The sequence below is a fragment of the Podarcis erhardii genome (genome assembly GCF_964252035.2).
Source record: "Podarcis erhardii genome assembly, chromosome: 1".
Classification (NCBI taxonomy): Eukaryota; Metazoa; Chordata; class Lepidosauria; order Squamata; family Lacertidae; genus Podarcis; species Podarcis erhardii.
The window spans coordinates 93,691,903-93,710,998 of record NC_138497.1 but is presented as its reverse complement, the minus strand read 5'-3'; the positions used below and the strand labels follow the sequence as shown (position 1 = coordinate 93,710,998).

Below are 19,096 nucleotides of genomic sequence, written 5' to 3'. Positions count from 1 at the left end.
ATGGGGTTTGAGGCAGCTGAAGCTGGCTGGTGATCAGCCCCAGGTTTCACAGCACCTCCTGGGTCCCATGTGTGGTTTTGTATTACCTCCCTAGAACAAACCTTCACTTGTTCAGATATAACGCTAACACAGTTGCTCCATGACTTGTTTTCCCGCTGGAGGACGACAGGAGTAAAATACTTCACTATCTCTTGTTGCTTGAATTGGTGGGGCAGGTTGCCCCATGTGTGAGAGAGAATCAAGAGTTTCATTGTTGTTTCTTACGTTTTTTATGTAAGGAAACTGCTTATTAAGTTAAAAGGAAATACAACCTTTCACATGAGATACTGTTCTTATCTCTTATCTCCTGTTGTGGGAAGCAGCTCTTGAACTGCCAGCATTACTCTTCCCCTTGTAATTTTACATCTTCATGCTGTTCATCAGACCACAGGTAGCTGGCCTAACTGTAGCATCTTCTGGTTCCTTCTCCCATTTAAGCATTGCTTCATGTCTCTGTTTCTAATTTGTAGCTTGGCTTGCCCCCTCATCTGAAATCATCTGTTGTTCCATTATCCTGAACTTGGCTTTGATTTGCAACTGTCACTAACCAGCCAAGACTGGACAGCTCACCTACTTTGTTTCCATTACTTTGTTTCCAAATCATTATCTTACTGTCCAAGATTATGTTAAAGTGTGTACTTCCATAAATCCACAGGCCCAATTTTGTTTGTATCCGTGTGTGTGTGTGTGTGTGTGTGTGTGTGTGTAAAGGTGACAATTTGAAAATTGGCTTGAATAAAGAAGTCTCATTTAGATTATCTGAAGCTTTATATCAGGGGTGGGGAACTCGCTCCCCTGTGAGCCAATCAGAAATTATTTCCAGGCACCTCTGAGCCAAGCTTAATGGGTGGGAACGGCTGCTTAATTGTCAATCACCTGACGTTATGATTATATCAGGTGACCCGTTTTTACCTGCATGATTTGAAATTGAACTGTACAGGCAAAAAAATTGTGCTGCAGCACTTCCCACTCACTGACAATCAGCTGTTATTTGGAGCTTGGAAAGTACTGCATACATGACTTCAGCACTGCCAACACTCAGCTGATAGCTGGCACGTAAGAAGCACTGTACAGACTCCGCTGATCCATGGTGCTGGCAAAGCTCCTATCATCCAAATTCTGCCTTTACGTTTCCAGTACCTGATATAACATCAGATATGGGGCAAGTGAGTGTGACTTGACCGAAACAGTCTGGCAGGCCAAATGGGTTGGAGGTTCCCTGCCCCTGTTTTATGTGAATAGCCTTTCTCAATTTTTATGGGTTGCTTTTCATACATAGGTTATATATGTGGAGGGAGAGCATGCTTTGCACACAAAAGATCCCATGTTCAAGTCACCAGTATCTCCAGATAGGGCTGGGAATTTCCCCTCGGAAATGCTGGAAAGATGCTGCATCATCGTAGACAGTACTGAGCTAGATGGACCAGCGCCCATGTTTCTTCTTATGTCAATGGCACCTCCAGTATGGGTTTTCCTAAGGAGAAATGCTGCCGTTCTCCTTAAAACGCAACAAATGGGAAGTGTCCTCAGTTGTGAAAGATTCTTCTCTCTTGTAGCAATGTTTGTTGCCATGGTTTCTTTGATGGTGGTGTTGTGGAGTGGGTAATTCTTTTTCCAGGAGTCTCGGCACAGAGCAATTGAGGAGCTGTTTCCTGAGCATTAGTTAGCCAAAGTGGAAGAGATCTGGAAGTGATTGACATAGAGATTGTGTGCCAAACATGAGTGTGGCCAGAGTCTACCATCAGCTTTAGGAAAACCTCTGCTCTGAAATGCCTTCACTGTTTGTTGCTTTAAGGGTTCCTTTTCCCAGTCCAAACAAAACAAAGTAGATAGACCCAGGACAAGCTAATATTTACCAAGTAGCCAAGAATCATATTTTTGGCATATATCTGTGAGATATACAGAGGAGTTTAGTTCCCACTCATTTTGGAGGGGGGGAGTTGGGAGAGTGCTCTTTCCCCCCTTTTATGCTAGTGTCATGTTTCTGAACATAATCAGGGAGATATTTTTGCAGCAAGATCTTTGCAGAGATGAGCAGTTGCTGTTCTGTTCCCAAGGTAACTCAGAAATTGTTGGCAATTTTGAATATTTCAAGAAGGGGGCCACTGAAGGACTGGTTTGCCCAAGCTTGCTTCTTTCTTTCTTTCTTTCTTTCTTTCTTTCTTTCTTTCTTTCTTTCTTTCTTTCTTTCTTAAGATACCTGGTATCTGAAGAAGTGTGCATGCACATGAAAGCTTATACCCAGAACTAACTTAGTTGGTCTCTAAGGTGCTACTGAATCAATTATTATTATTTTTTCTTATATTGATTGTTTGAATTAATATAAACAAGTTTGATTGAGTTAATTAATCATCCAGAATGCACTGGCTGGTATCAGTGATGATTTCAGTTTTTTACAAGGTAAACATCCAGATCGACCTACCAGTCAGTCACTATTTTCATACATCATTTGTAAGGACACATAGTAAAAAAAATGAACCACAGTGCATTGTGGAAGAGTTTTAGATAGAGCAATATGATGTTTACATCAACTGGTGTATGACACATAAGTTTACGTGACCAACTTTATAGCCTTTATGTTGAACTTTACAAAACATTTCTATTCTTTGACTCATAACTGATAATGTTGCCTTTTTTTGGCATGACTGTTATCACCGTGATATGGACAAATGGAAATATTTAGTAGGCTAATGATTCAGAATTCTTCATTGTACTTGAGCTCATTCTGCCAGCTAATTTGTATATATATTTTTTTCTTTTCAGGGTTTTGAAGATCCAAAAGACAAGTAAGAGAAAAAATATAATTGATTCCTCTTTATTATAATGTGAAATTTTTCAAGCTGGCCATCTACAAATTGTGGAGAGGACCTTCTCGTTATAATACATCACCTTAAGTCACAATTTTCCTCATTCAATGTTTATTAGGTTTTGGAACACAATACATAAGAGGCTTATAAAGCCCATGTGATGAATACATACATAACCATTACCCCCTCCTGCCACTGGCATTATCTTTTGTTCTTTAGGGGAGCTTTGATGAGCCACATTTTTAAAAAGGTTGCACGTGTAGAAAGGCTCTTAAACTGGGTATCACCAGTATGAGAAATTCAAGAATAAGCAGCTACGGGGGAGGGGGGGTTAACCAAAAAGAAAGTGAGAGGGAAAAGAAGAGGAACTAACTCTCAGCCTTACCTAACTCACAGGGTCATTGTGATGATTAACTACAGCAACCCTGCATTCCTGAACAACTCTGTTTCAAGATGGACACCAAGCACTGTTTGGTTTCATTCTCTGTGACACATCTAAAGTATTATTTGGAGCACTCCAAACATCTTTTTCACATGGCACAAAGGAAAAATGGAGGAGAAAGTTAATAGGTGGGGGAAGTGTAGAACTCTATTAGCCCTTTTCTGCATAACCTCAGAAGTTCAGGGATGCCACAGATTAACTGCTGATTGTCGCCTACAAGAGCCCTGCAGAGATTGTGTGATGTAAAGTCCTGTAAGGCTACTTCATGTTAAAGGAGGGGAGCACTTGTAGTTCTATGACTATGAAGGATGTGACTTTATTGCCAATTTGCCAGAAAGGAGATGCTTCTTGATTAGTCAAAACATGAGCCCTGCTGCTGCTGCTGCTTGTATTGTTGCTGTGTAGCTCCTGATCCAAAGATGGGAAGTGGAGGATTGACTTAATTATTAAGTGGAGTGACTTAATTATTGATCTCCAGCTTTTGTATCTATGTGTGCATGAGAATAAAAGTAATAAAGAAGGATAAGGTAATAGCTGGATGTCCCATTACTTTCAAACTGTATAAAGGAATGAGGAAATAGGAAGGAACCGTCTCTATCACACCTAAAAAGAAAAATGTTGGAAAAAATCAAGAGTGCTTTTTAAAGTGTTGAATTCAGGATCTGTATAACTTCTTCTTCCCATTTTGTCTACTTTCAACAAATCTTTGAGATTTAAAAAAATATTATTTCCCCCCCTCTCTCACAATTCTTAATTGCTTTCATAAGACAAAAAGCTCTATAAAATGACTGTGCTAAGAGCCATTATACAAAGCTTAATTAAGAATCATTTTCCAGGAAATATGCCCTTCTTTTGCAAATTTATTAACAAGGGTAATTCCCACTAAATGTCTGGGCATTCTTAGGATCTTTAACCAGTTTGTTTGTTTGTTTCTTTATCTAAATATTTTACCAGGTCAGTCTGCCTCAAATTAGTAATAATCTTTTGTGTTTGAATGAAAGCGTTTTTTAGAACATAGATCTTTCTTGTGATATGAAAATCACATATGAAAAAATAACTTCAGTTTAAAGTTTTTTGTCTAATGAATGCCCTAAATTCTACTATTTTTATCAGGAAAAGTTTATACCGCGGATTATAGTACATCTCTATAAACATATTTTATCTAGATTCATGAACAATAAAACTGACTTTAATAAGCATACCCTATCTAATACTTAGGTTGCTGCTGTCTGTAACCCCAGTATACAAATTAGATTTGTAATGGCATCTGAGGAATTTCAGATATGAGTTATATAAGGCAGGAGTGGGATGGGAGACAGAGAACTCCAAATTTATCACCAGTTGCCTAATTAAGGGTGTTTGTTAAAGCAGCATTTTTATTAGAGATGCCAGAGAAGACCAAGTGAAGTTTGTTTGGTTATGAAAATCTGAGGTGAATAATACAAGATCTGGGCTGTGCAGTTGTTTGCTGCCATTTTATTAAAACATGGTTTGTGCTAAATGAGAATATTCATGGCACGGAGGTAAAATGGCTTTGAAGTCTCCACAAAGGATGTGAGGTAGAATGTTATAGGTTCTCTTCCATGTGCCGTGGGTGAGATTTTTAATGTCACCCCCGCCTCCAAATCAATGGGTGATATAAAGCACCCTACCACCTATATATACTGATAGTTCCCCTGCTGTCAGGAAGAATGAAGGTGTTGGGGAAGGAGAATGGTGTCTTGAGGTAACGGGAAACATAGAAGGGATCCATTCCTTGGGGGACAAACAGCTATCTTCTTGTGCAGCCCCCCGGGGCAACAACTTAGATGGATTTAAAAGAGAATTAGACAAATTCATGGAGGGGAGGGCTATTGATGACTGCTAGCCACGGTGACTATGCTCTGCCTCCACAGTTGGAGGTAGTAACGCTTCTGAATGCCAGTTACTGGGAGCCACAGAAGGGGAGAGTGCTCTTGTGTGTGAATCTTGCTTGCGGGTTTCCCGCAGGCATCTGGTTGGCCACTGTGAGACCAGGATGGTAGACTAGATGGTCCATCAGTCTGATCCAGTATGATGTTCTTATGTTCTTGGAAACAGAGCTAGTTTTAAAAATGTAGAGATCCCTAGCTAGATTGCTCATTCATTTCTTAATAAAAGAACTTTAATTTCCTTAAGACAAATTTCAATGATATTTTTAACATGGTTAACTCACTACCCAATGCTTTATACTATTTCAGTTTTCCCATAGCAAATATTAGATTTTGACTGTGAAAAGAGCTGGAATTCTTTACTCTGGGTGCGATAAATTGTGATAGCATAATACTTTTGGTCTTATTATTTGACCTATGAATTATGAACATAAAATCATCAACAAGTTCAAAAAAAAAATTGATACTACCTACCATTCATAAGAGGTATACAGCAGCCTTGAAGTAAAACTGATTTTGTTTCCTTTGAGATGGAGCTTGATGAAACTCTTCTGCTCTGCTGAACAAGGTGGCAAAATAGAACCTTTTTCCTCACAGGGTTTACAGGGCATCGTTTCTTATCAGATGTGCAAAGATCCCTTGAACATAGTCTGTAGTTATGAGTGTGGCTTCTAAAGAGGTCAGTAATACTATTTCTCAAGGCAGGCAGGTTAATATCGTAGCTTCCCTCTGTAGTTCAAGAAGCTGACAAAAGAAACCTAGGTGTTTTGTCTTCAATATGATCTGCTACAGTCAGGTTGACTTCTTTCATATGAAGTCATCGAAGCAGTAGCACTGAGAAAGCAATGTGGTCCCTGCATGCTTGGGTGAGCCCTACAGTATACAGAAGGACCATTTTTGCAGCTTAGAGAATCGTGAAGGATGTGTGTCTGAGCCACTGCTGTTAGCAGGTGAGGATACACTGCAAGGTACCACTTGTAAATTTGCTGATAGCAAATAACAGTAAAGGGAGATGCTTACTGCAATTCATGAAACCCAAAAGATTGCAGTTTCATAAGTTGTCACCGGGTTCTCCTTCAGGGTCAGCATAATGTGAAGGCTTATAGGGCACTGATGAAGCTTGGAAAGGCAGCCTTACGTAGAATTACAAATGCCACCTACATTGCTGCAGAATAAATTCATGTTTCCAAAATGACAGTAGAATTCTTCCTTCAGACTGTCAGTAGAAACCCAGCGTAGGCTTGCAATAGGCAAAAGTGACGAACTGATTCATCCTTTGGGTGACACATTCTTGAAGGCTCTTCTGGTGTAAATACTCAGGCTGACTGGTCTCTGCTTTATAGGAATATCCAGGAAAGCATGAATCCGGAAGATGAAGTGGATGAGTTTCTAGGCCGCGCCATTGATGCAAGGAGTATTGACCGCTTACGTTCTGAACACGTTCGCAAGTTTCTCTTAACATTCAGGGAACTTGACTTGGAGAAGAAGGTAATATTCCTCAAGAAGAGGTGTGTCTGTGGAGGTCAGTTAAGAACGAAACCAGACAGATGATGGTGACAAATCTGTATCTTTAAACTTTAAAGTTGTAAAATCTGAATCGGTGCAAATCATTTGTAAAGCAAGGGGCATGGTTTAAAGCTCAAGAGAGGCATGTGAATCAGATGCATAGACCCCCCCCAAAAAAACCACTGCTTTTGCCCCCCCAATCTCTCTGAAAGCTGCTTTCCCCCCTCAGCTCTTTCATTTCCAGTATTGGAGCCCATTGGGGAGTGTGGGTAAAAATTCCCTTTGGTATTCAACTGAGGTAGAGAGGTTCACAGCCCTCTCCCCACACACCTTTTTTTAAAAAAAGCTTTAAATTGCAACCCCCAGTCTCCACTTCTCACACAATTTGGGAAGACTTTTTAATGATTTCAGTCTGCCGCTGTCATTTGTATTTTGGCCCTCAATAATCTTTTTTCTTCTTCTTCTTCTTCTTCCCCAGTCTAAACATCGATACTTAATAAATTTATATTGCCCTGCTAAAGAACTTTGGCCTCTTTTATACATACCAATGCTTCTCAGATGTCTCCTAGATAGCAAAAAGCATGTTGTCAGATATGGTGTATTGGGAGACAGTATTTGTACATTAATTTCAGCTGCTTTCCCAATTGCTTTATTGCATTTGGTCCTGGCCCATGAGCATATTTGAACAGGTGAGGAAGAACTGATGAGCTGCTTTTCTTGAAACTTTGCATATATATGCAATGTTACATGATATCTCAGAATTCATCATTCCTAATAAGAATGCTTCTACACATTTTTTCATAGTTTTTCCCTTTTAGTTTCTGAGTTTGTTTAAAAAATTGCCTGCAAGCAGCCCTTTTTCCTTGTTATTCTCTAGTGAAGGAAACCTTCAGCACTAGTGAAGGAAACCTTCAGCAGATGTTTGAAGAAGGTGAACTCGGCACTGGATATTTTGTGTGAGAGATATGTGTCCTCCTATCTAATATATGAATTTGTAGTAATTGCCTATAAAGGTAGTATCAGCTTATTTCCATTTTATAGTCCCCGTACCACTGTCAAGCTAACACAGCAATAAGGGCAGAGGCAAATCTGTTAAGAAATGCAAGATTCAGAAAGGGGCTATAACATGAGAATTCACTATCTAACACATTGTTCCTTTCCTTGCAGTACTCCAAACAGGTGGACGATCGATTTGGTGCATATGTGGCTTGTGCCTCCATAGTCTTCCTCTTCATTTGCTTTGTTCAAATCACAATTGTGCCACAGTGAGTAGATCTTTATATCTTTCCTTGCACAATCCATCTTCCTTTTTACTCTCCCTGGTTTCTTTGCACTAAAATGAAGTAAAATTCTTTCCCATAATGTGTGGCTGTGTGGCAAACTGCAGTGCTCATTGTTGAAATTCATTTCCTTTGGTATTGTAATGTAATATTGGTTGTTACTAATATTATAGTTTATGTCTATTTATTTATGACTTTGAGAAATATGATTTAGTCTATTTTCACATAAATATCACCTCTGGATGCTTATCTAGGGTACTTCGCTTTGCAACATTGTATTCTATGTGCAAGTAGAAAACTCAACACCTGCATTCAAAATGAATCATGAACATAAATAACATTCATGCAGATTTGACCATAATGCTTAAACTTCCTCAACAAAGAATACATAATCAAAATAAAAACAGAAACAACCAAATAACTCCCCCCCCCATGGTGTATAGCATAAAATATTCTTATAGTGATATATCCTTTTCAGCAATGAGGGCTATGAATAACTTTCATTCCATTTGCTTTTTTTTAATTAAAGCAATTTTAAGTAGTATTTATTCCACATTGACTCCCTTTTTTCTGATCAACTTGTTTCTCCAGTATATTTTCCGCAAAGGCTTTTGATACGATTGTGGTAATGACTCTGAGTAGTTTATACATTTTGGATACTTGCAAGTGTTATAAGTATCTATATCAATTGTTCAAATTCTGTTATCGATCCAATTGCTTCAGTTTTAACCAAGATTGAAACTAAAATGTGTTATTTGATGCTTTTGAAACAAATCACTTTTATGTTTACTAATTATTTTTTTTAATAAGTTATTTCCTGCTTTGCTGTTTGTCCTTTGGTACAAATGTTTTAATCCATGAAGTTTCTCTTTCCACTCATGGTATTGTTTGTCATCTTCTGGATCTTAAAATATTGATGGAGAAATGGTATGAATGGAGTGTTTTTTATGCAAGTTTTTTTGGGCTACATATTGGAGTTTTGCATTATCAGCAGTAAAGGTGGCTGCAATTCCACCAAGAAGCTGGGTTCAGGAGAGTGACAGGGAAGCAATGTGAGGTGAGGTAAGGGAGTGTGGAGATGAAAAGGATGGAAAAGTTAGTGGCAGGAAACAGGGTGTGGCTGAAGTCACTGTGTCCCCCCACCCCCCACATATGAAACTTCTTAGGCCTTTTACTGCTGCTTTTATCATCCTGGCTTGTTCTTCTTCGAGGCAAAAGAAAAAGCACTGTGCAAGGAGAGGCAGAAAATCAGTTCCACAAAGCAGAAGGAGCCAAAAACATGTAATCTAAAATTTAGACTGCTCCATCTAGGAAAACTGAAGAGAAATAAAAAAGAGACTTGCAGCTAAATTTAGGTCGATCTCTTCACTTTAATGTGTGATTAAAAGCTACTAAATTTATTCTTTCTGGCTTAGCTCAGCATCTCTGAGACTTTAGATCAGAGGTCTGTGATTTCCATTATGCTTCAGCAATCACAACTGTTACAGGATTTGTGCCTTTTCTGAGCTTTTACGGAAATGGCCCAGTAATCACAGGAACCTTTGCCATGTTCCTTGAAGGTGCAACACACCCATCTTATGTAATGTTGGGAAAGCATCTATTGCTGAGGCAAGGTCTGCATTGCTGTTGGCTTTTTTTACAGATGAAGCAGACTTTCCAGTTTTCCTTTCTGACCAAGAAACATTTTTTTTAAAAGCTATTTTTACTTTGGAATGACTTTCCATTATGTGCTACATATGTCTTCAGGTGCCAGGACTTAGTGGATCCTAGGATTACACCCCTAGAGCAGCACATAGGGTGGGGAGAGGGGAGATTGTTCTGTAGGGCAAGAAGAAATTATTGTTCTGACTGAATAATTGTAATTGTTCAACATTGATTTCCACCCACTGCCTAAAGATTCAGTTTTAACTAGACATGAAAAAAGAGCACAATCCTTACAACTGCTACAGAATCTCAACCTTCTAAAACCACAGTGTAACATATTACAAATTGCATAACTACCCATATATATATATATATATATATATATAATCATTTCTAGTTGTCTTAGCTAAGTAACAAATATGGCAGAAGTTGGGCTGGCTCCAGAGTTTGCTTTTAAGAAAGATCTCAAGCAACAACCATATACCGGGTCATTCCCACAGGCAAGGGATCTGCCTACACACCCCTTGCAATGAGCACCTACAGATTTCATCACTTTGATAATTCTTAGTACCCTTCACTTCTTGTCTCCCAAACGCCAGAAGAGAAACAAGAAAGGTAAGTCAGGGAATTGTGCTGTAACAGTGTAAGCAGTATATTCTCTCAAGGAATGGGGACTGCTGCCAGGACAGTGGAAAATTGTATGCGAGCAGCAAGACCCTCTCCCTCCCAAGTATGTGTTTGTTTGCATCAATGATATGATGCTGTTTCCCTGATGGTCTCTGTAGTGCCAGGAGAAAAAGAAAGTGGATTAGATTTGAGCCGGATCCAGAGCTCATCTTGGCAAAGCCCTCAAGCATCATGTGCTTCAGGCATGGTAGTTTGCCTGGATGTTGCTAAGGCAATCCAGAACAACGTGATCTTGGAAGCTGCCTGATGATAAGACTTCGGTTATATTGGAGAATGCAAAAATAGCCACAAAAATGAAGCAATGTAAACTAAAGTATTATTTGCTGAAACTGGAAATCCCAGGCACATCTTACTGTAATTCAGTTCACAGGTTTGTAGACTGTGAAGCAGGACTCTAGTTATAATTTTACCCATAATAAAACTGTGGTGTAAAGAGGCCAGCTTTCTACTTAGTGGTGGTTCAAAATAGCAGAGGTGTTGACAGTAGTTTGGCAGCCATGTCTAGAGTCCGGAATCAAAATACACACTGCAAAAAATGATTAGCAGCTAATTTTCACTTTTGCTCTAACAGCTTTGTGGGGAAGGTGAAAGCCATCAAGTCTGAGCTTCAGGACAAATCCTTGGGGAGGTCATTTTCCCAGCTAAACTTACCCTGCAAACTTACTTTGGCTTTAAAGCAATAATGCTGTCATTACTTCCACTGCTGGAGAATTCTAGGAATTGTGGTTTGTTGAGGACACTCACAATTCTCTGTTAGACAGCCACTAACTCTTTCTCACAGGACCACTTGGAGATTGGGGTGGCATGCAACAATATTAAACTGATTTATCTGCACCCTTTTTGGTTATCCAGAACTCTTCATCAGGCAATATGCCACACAAAACTGGGGTGAGGGGTGGGGTGAAACACAGGGAAAATTAAGAAATAAAAAATTTAGACTGGATGTTGACAAAGCTTCCTAGTTAGGCAGAGAGCAAGAAATAAAGACAAACACTGCAGTCTTTATATTGGCAAAATCAAAAATAGGAAGCGGCTCTTGAGTCTTTATCCCAGAATCCTGGGTATGTAGCCTGATAACTGTAACACCTAGCAGAGACTTGATCAAGGAACTAAATATAAAAACTTACCTTATGGCTGCAATATCCAACCTGATTATGGTACATCCCCCCCCCCCCCCGCTTTGTGTAACTTTTTACCTGATTAAATGTTCTGGAGATCTCAAAAGTTTGCCATTATTTTGTGGCATTTAAATTGGTCTTAATAAAGGTATTGCTCAGCTGTGTATTTTAGAGGTTCATAGCTTCATTTGCTTTTTATTTGTAGTGTAAATATTTGTCTATAGTGCAAATGTTCTCTAAGAACAGCTGGGACAACAAAATTACATGTAAGATGGCTAAATTCAGACAACTTGGTCTTGTAAACCATAGTTTATCAGACAAAGAATGAGGCTTATGCCCACATGCTTCCCCTCCTCTTCTCTTCTCTTCTCTTCTCTTCTCTTCTCTTCTCTTCTCTTCTCTTCTCTTCTCTTCTCTCCTCCTCTCCTCTCCTCTCCTCTCCTCTCCTCTCCTCTCCTCTCCTCTCCTCTCCTCTCCTCTCTTTGCGTGTCTGGCTTCAAGGAAGACTTCTGCTTTGTAAGCAGCACTTAAACAACAGTTTCCTGGTTCGCACTTCACAGAAAACTAGTTTAAGAAAACTTCATTGAAATTAGGTACTCAAGGAGAGATCATACTTGGCCCCCAAACCATGGATTATCGGACTGAGATGCTTATGTCTGAACCAGTTCAGTGTTTGTAATATTGTGTGGCAATGGATATATGTGCGTTGAGCACTGTAAATGTCCATGAGATACTGACCAAAAGCATGGAGGGGTTCAAAAATGAAAACTCTCAGCAAAATGGCGGTGATAAATTTGTTACAATCAGCAGGAAAGCCACAAAAGCCTGATGAATATATTAGCAAGTAGAAATGCTCTTTGTAGTCAGGGAAGAGCATGAAACCCAGCTGGCTTTCATGTGGTTAGCCTTAATGTTACTGTGCGTGATAATCATTGTTGTTGAATTATGGATGAGGTTGAGCAATAGGAAGGGAAGGGTGAGCCAGTTTTGTTTGTTTGTTTGTTTGTTTGTTTGTTGTTTTTAATAATGAGGTAACATGGAAATGTTTCACTCATAAATCCTACACCAAAACATGGCAGTGATGTTCTGAATTGAAGTGGAGGTATTACTCTGAACAAGCCCATATAACCTGGATTCTATATGGTAGCTGGGAAACCAATCTACCCAATACATAGGTATCAGTACTGGCACAAGAGAAAATATTTCTTCCCTGCTCTGGCACTATCAGGACCTGGCCCCACCTTCTGTGCTGAGGTGGCAAAAGTCACTGTCATTGCTGTGCCACTCACTGTTCAGTTAAGATATTCGAACCAGTGCAACTGGGCCACACACTGGACCTTTTTTCAAAATTGGAAGGGTGCAAGGAGGGGTGATGAAGAAAGAGACAGAACTGTCTGATTTTACCTAGTGTTCTGTGCACCACTGAAACAGTTCCCTTCCACTAATGTGACATACCAGCCAAGTTTCATACCTCTACTACACTTAATAAAAACATAAGAAGAACCTACTGAATCAGGCCAATAGCCCATCATAGTGCAGCACCCTGTTTTCACAGTGGCTAGCCAGATTCATCTGGGAAGCCCACAAGCAGGTCACAAGTGCAACAGCATTTTGCCTGTCTGTAATTCCTATCAACTGGCTTTCAGAGAGGCATAATGCATCTTGACGGTGGAGGTAGAATTTATTGCAACATGCAAGCCCCCCTCCATTTAAAACACATATAAAAATTCCAAGGACTTCACAAAAAAATGGAATGCTACATGGTTTGATTATCAGTTAGCTTGTATAGCAGTAAAAACAACAACATATAAACACTTTTTTAGTTATACTCAATAGTCATAATTAATTTATAGATGCAACTTGGTTCAAAAGTCATTCACACATCTAAGGGTCAAAGTAGACCTGGTGCTGGGGGATCCAGAATCCGATCCCTTTTATTTTATATTCTAGACAGCTACACAAGGTGGAGAGGCCAAATTAGACTGGGGAAATAGCTATGGGGTGGTGGTGTGTAGAAATGAAATTCTGCTTTCCCCCACTCCCAATTTGAAGCTACTGCTTGCCCCTCAGGAGAAATGTAATCTCCACAGGGAAGATTTGTTCTTGAGTAAAACCAACAACAATCCATGATCCAGATGCAATGTTCAGGTAAATATTGTGGTTTGTTGCTCCTGCTCTCACACTATGAAAGGAACATAGTAGAGTGATCTGTGCACTCACAGCAAGTTGTTAATTATGGCTTACTGTGGTGTGTGAACTGGGTTATTGATGCAAAGGAAGTGGCCAGAATTTGTTTGGGTGTTGGCTCTGTTTTTCATTTTTCTGGTGTTGTTTTTCAAGTGCTTGACAAATAATGCATCTTTAGATGTTTTAGATCATTTTAAATAGAACCAATGAGAATGAAAATTGTGTCTGGATTTTGGAATATAATGTAACATACAGATTAAGAACAGTGTGAAATGATTACAGTAGGTTGCAAATATGTCTTTTTCAAATTTACTAAGCTGCCATCCAGTTTTGTTGTTCACTACCAATTTGTGGATTGACCTACTCTTAATCATAAACCTTTTCTTTTTTCACTGTTGGAGCTGTTATTTCAGGAGGGTGCTGCTTCCTCCTATATTTCTTAACTAACATAAATAGAACAGTGATATTGTGGTTTTCTATCCTCTCTTCCTGCATCTTCCAATGACTCTACTATGCCTCCTTTCATTTGTTACACTCATCTCACATGGCTGTGTTTTCTGGTTTCAGCTCTGTGTTTATGCTGGCATTCTACCTGACCTGTTTTGTGATCCTCACCACAGTAATATTTGTTTCAGTCATCTACTCCTGCGTAAAGGTGAGTGGTAGTAATTTGATGGTATAATCCTATGTGTGTCTATTCAGAAGTAAGCCCCATTTGGCAAGTGGGTGATGATTTGCTCACTATTTTGTGGCAATTTGATGATGATGATGATGATGATGATAATGATAATAATAATAATAATAATAATAATAATAATAATAATAATAATAATTTATTTGTACCCCGCCCATCTGGCTGGGTTTCCCCAGCCACTCTGGGTGGCTTCCAACAAAGATGAAAAATACACTAAAATGTCACATATTAAAAACTTCCCTGAACAGGGCAGCCTTCAGATGTCTTCTGAATGTCAGGTAGTTGTTTATCGCTTTGACATCTGATGGGAGGACGTTCCACAGGGCGGGCGCCACTACCGAGAAGGCCCTCTGCCTGGTTCCCTGTAACTTGGCCTCTCGCAGTGAGGGAACCACCAGAAGGCCCTCAGAGCTGGACCTCAGTGTCTGGGCAGAACGATGCGGGAGGAGACGCTCCTTCAGATATACTGGACCGAGGCCGTTTAGGGCTTTAAAGGTCAGCACCAACACTTTGAATTGTGCTCGGAAACGTACTGGGAGCCAATGTAGGTCTTTCAAGACCGGTGTTATATGGTCTCGGCGGCCGCTCCCAGTCACTAGTCTAGCTGCCGCATTCTGGATTAGTTGTAGTTTCCAGGTCACCTTCAAAGGTAGCCCCACGTAGAGCGCATTGCAGTAGTCCAAGCGGGAGATAACCAGAGCATGCACCACTCTGGCGAGACAGTCTGCAGGCAGATAGGGTCTCAGCCTACATACCAGATGGAGCTGGTAAACAGCTGCCCTGGATACAGATTTGACCTGTGCCGCCATGGACAGCTGTGAGTCCAAAATGACTCCCAGGCTGCGCACCTGGTCCTTCAGGGGCACAGTTACCCCATTCAGGACCAGGGAATCCTCCACACCTGCCCGCCTCCTGTCCCCCAAAAACAGTACTTCTGTCTTGTCAGGATTCAACTCAATCTGTTAGCCGCCATCCATCCTCCAACCGCCTCCAGACACTCACACAGGACCTTCACCGCCTTCACTGGTTCTGATTTAAAAGAGAGGTAGAGCTGGGTATCATCCGCATACTGATGAACACCCAGCCCAAACCTCCTGATGATCTCTCCCAGTGGCTGCATGTAAATGTTGAAAAGCATGGGGGAGAGGACAGAACCCTGAGGCACCCCACAAGTGAGAGCCCAGGGGTCTGAACACTTATCCCCCACCACCACTTTCTGAACATGGCCCAGGAGGAAGGAGCGGAACCACTGTATGACAGTGCCCCCAGCTCCCAGCCCCTCAAGACGGTCCAGAAGGATGTTATGGTCGATGGTATCAAACGCCGCTGAGAGATCCAGCAGAACTAGGAAACAGCTCTCACCTTTGTCCCAAGCCCGCCGGAGATCATCAACCAGTGCGACCAAGGCAGTTTCAGTCCCATGATGAGGCCTGAATCCCGACTGGAAGGGATCCAAATGGTCCGCTTCTTCCAGGCGTGCCTGGAGTTGTTCAGCAACCACTCGCTCAATCACCTTGCCCAAGAATGGAAGATTTGAGACTGGGCGATAATTGGCCATTGTGGCTGCATCTAAAGATGGTTTTTTAAGAAGTGGTTTAATAACCGCCTCTTTCAGCGGGTCTGGGACGGCTCCCTCACGGAGGGAAGCATTCACCACCCCACCAAGCCCATTGCCCAGTCCTTCCCGGCTAGCTTTTATAAGCCAGGATGGGCAAGGATCCAGGAGACAGGTGGTTGGCTTCACTCGTCCAAGCAGCCTGTCCACATCCTCAGAGGTAACAGATTGGAATTGATCCCACACAACTTGACTAGACAGGACTCTAGCACTCTCCCGCCCTGGCCCTGCTCCCACGGTGGAGTCTACTTCTTCCCGAATCTGAGCGATTTTATCTGCAAAAAACTTTGCAAAATCATTGCAGGAGATCATGTGGCCCGTACTGGGCCCCGATGTCGCAGGTGGTTCCGCTAAATTGTGAACCACCTGAAAAAGTCTCCTGCTGCTGTTTTCTGCAGATGCAATAGAGGCGACAAAGAAAGTCTTCTTCGCCGTCGCTATCGCCACTTGGTAGGCTTGACGTTGAGCCCTAACCTGTGTCCGGTCAGATTTGGAATGAGTTATCCGCCACCGGCGCTCTAGCCATCTCAACAATTGTTTCATTGCCCTCAGATCCGTGGAAAACCACGGGGTTGTCCGGGCTCCATGCAATCGGAGAGGGCACTTCGGAGCCAAACAGTCAATAGCCCTGGTTAGCTCCACATTCCAGCGGGCCACCAGGGAATCAGCTGAAAGGCCATCAACATGGGATAAAGCATCCCCTACCACTCTCTGGAAACTATTTGGATCCATTAAGTGGCGGGGGTGTTCTCTTGATTAGTCTTCATAAAGACATTGCCCTGCTGTGGATTTTGGATCTCTTACCTGTCCTTCACCATAAGGTCCCAGATTACAACAATACAAAAAAATACAATATTAAATCCAGTAAAAACATTTTTCAATCAGAGGAATAGGATGGATCGTGTGTGTGTGTGTGTGTGTGTGTGTAAGACCAAGTAATACATACAGCATACAGTGATAGCTATACCATGATGATGCTAGACACCTCTGTGGGAAGGGAATTCCTCAATTTAAGGGCTGACACAGAGAAAGCCCTCCCTTGGGTTATCATTCTGTGTACTTCTGTCAGAACTGCCAGGACGGCCTCCTCTGCTCATCTTAACATCTGACAGTCTGTAGGTAAGGAGCCAATAAGATAATTGGCTCCTACATCATTTTAGAGCTCTAAACAACAAAGTGAATAGAAACTAACTATTAACCAGCATAGTTGTTATAGGGGCTTGAATGGAGCCTCAGGCAGTAATTGGCTGCTGCATTTTGAACCAGTTGAAGTTTCAGGATTGAAGATACCCAAGCATGGAGTACAGAGGCTGAGTCACGAAGGACCAAGGCTAGAGCTGGTGAACCAGTCAGAGCTGGAAACAGGCCTTCTAGTCACTAAGGCCACTTGAGTTTCAAGTAACAATGTTGGAACCAAGAATACCCCCAAGTTGCGAGCCCCCTCCTTCCAGAGGAGTGTAACCCTTTTGAGAAGAGGCCATCTCTCCTCCCCCCTTGAACCAGAGAACTTAGAACACATAATACTTCTGTCTTATTGGGAATTTGCTTCAATTTATTGGCCCACACCCAGCCCATCACCACTTGCAATCACTGGTCTAGCACCTGAACTGCCTCTCCTGATTCAGATGGAATGAGGAAATAGAGCTGGGGATCATCAGCATATTAATAACACCTTGCTCCAAATTTCCTGAAATAGCATGGCTGAGCAACAGCCTCCCTTAAGTAGGAACAGAACCACTATTACACAGAGTCCCTTGCCTTTTTGTACTCTAAAGCATTGTCAGTACTTGGAATACTGTTTGAATTTCTTTCCAGTAAGAAAAAAAAAACCCAGCTAATGGAAAAGTGACTAGTAGTGACTCATGAAATACCTAGTGACAAATCATACAGCTATAGTTATAACCTTTATTTTGCCTTGGTTTGCTGATTTCAGTGCTTAGGCTCTGAACTATTGCCCTAGCATCCAAAAGTATTTTATTGCTGTCAGTACTGAATTTCTTGATGACCCATTCTGACTCAGCTTCCACATTTCTGAGATAGGCTGCTATTTGTAGGAAATTAGCTTCTATTTCAAATACAGTCTGGTTTGCTAATTGAAAACATACTCTTTAAAGGTGTCATAAAGAGAATAACTAGGTTTTGTGCTTAGACTATGCTTATTCTTAAGAGATTTAACCAGTTTGTTGGTGTCTCGTGTTAATCCTAGTGTTCTCTTTTTTTTAAATAATATTTATTAACATTTTTTTTAATACAGTACACAAAAATAAACAATATAGCATATATCTCAACATAGTTTCACAACTTCTTTGGACTCCCTCATGCCTCCCACTCCTACCTTCATCACAATAAAAAATTTTCCAGCAATTTATCGCCTTGTTTCCATTGTTGTTAAATCCTAGTGTTCACTTGTCCAGTTTAAGAACATGCTTAGGTGATCAGTGATAGGGAGGGCAGCCTGCTTGAGCATAGTAGTTGGCTTGCATATAATTCTAAGCCATGGTTTGTTTGATCATTCAAATACTGTCCAGTGACCTAGCTTTGGTTTGTTTACTGCCAACAATCCATGATCTACAGCCATTTTTTGTTGTTTACTCACAAACTTTGACTTGCTTTAACTATGACTTGGTATTATATGCATATCCAGCACTCTTCCTTAACCATAGTTTGCTTGGCTACTTCATCTTAGAGGCTCACCAACCTACAAAGGCCTGAGGCAAGAACATCTGAAAAACAAAACAAGTCATGGGACAACTTGTGGTTCATTCATAGCTTGTTAAACACCAATAGCTTATTGTTATGTGTGAACCAAGCTAGAGTGTGACAGTTAGGAATTTTATACCTTCTATATTGATTCGTTTTTGTTTGCCCCCTGCTGCTGCATGATTTGGGTGTCCTGTGTAAATTTCAACAAAGGTCATAACTAGATTGCAAGGCCTGTCCTGCAGGGTTCATTGCTTGTTACCATCATGACTACTTATTTCATTTCTATAACAATATCAGTCATTGATTCTTGTCATTTGCTTCTTAGAGTTTCCAATGCTGGATTTTTAAAAATATCAGCCTTCTGTGGGTAGGGCCAGGTAAGAACTTTGCAGGTTAATATCCAAGGAGAATTGAACACCCTGCACATCAGCTGATATGCATGCAGGTACCCTGCACCCTGCAAA

General features: G+C 40.9%; 1 protein-coding gene across 6 annotated transcripts in view; it reads left to right on the top strand.

Annotated features, from left to right (window-relative positions):
- ADCY5 (adenylate cyclase 5) overlaps window positions 1–19,096 on the top strand; it is a 184,855-nt gene that overhangs the window by 145,191 nt on the left and 20,568 nt on the right. For all 6 annotated transcript variants that reach the window (XR_014158736.1, XR_014158737.1, XR_014158738.1 and 3 more), the window contains 4 exons: window positions 2,803–2,825; window positions 6,542–6,686; window positions 7,872–7,969; window positions 14,188–14,275. Coding sequence is in view for 3 of the 6 variants with exons in the window: in XM_081870719.1 (XP_081726845.1) it covers window positions 2,803–2,825; window positions 6,542–6,686; window positions 7,872–7,969; window positions 14,188–14,275 (354 nt within the window). In the remaining 3 variants the exon portion in view is untranslated. The remainder of the gene's footprint in view (window positions 1–2,802; window positions 2,826–6,541; window positions 6,687–7,871; window positions 7,970–14,187; window positions 14,276–19,096) is intronic.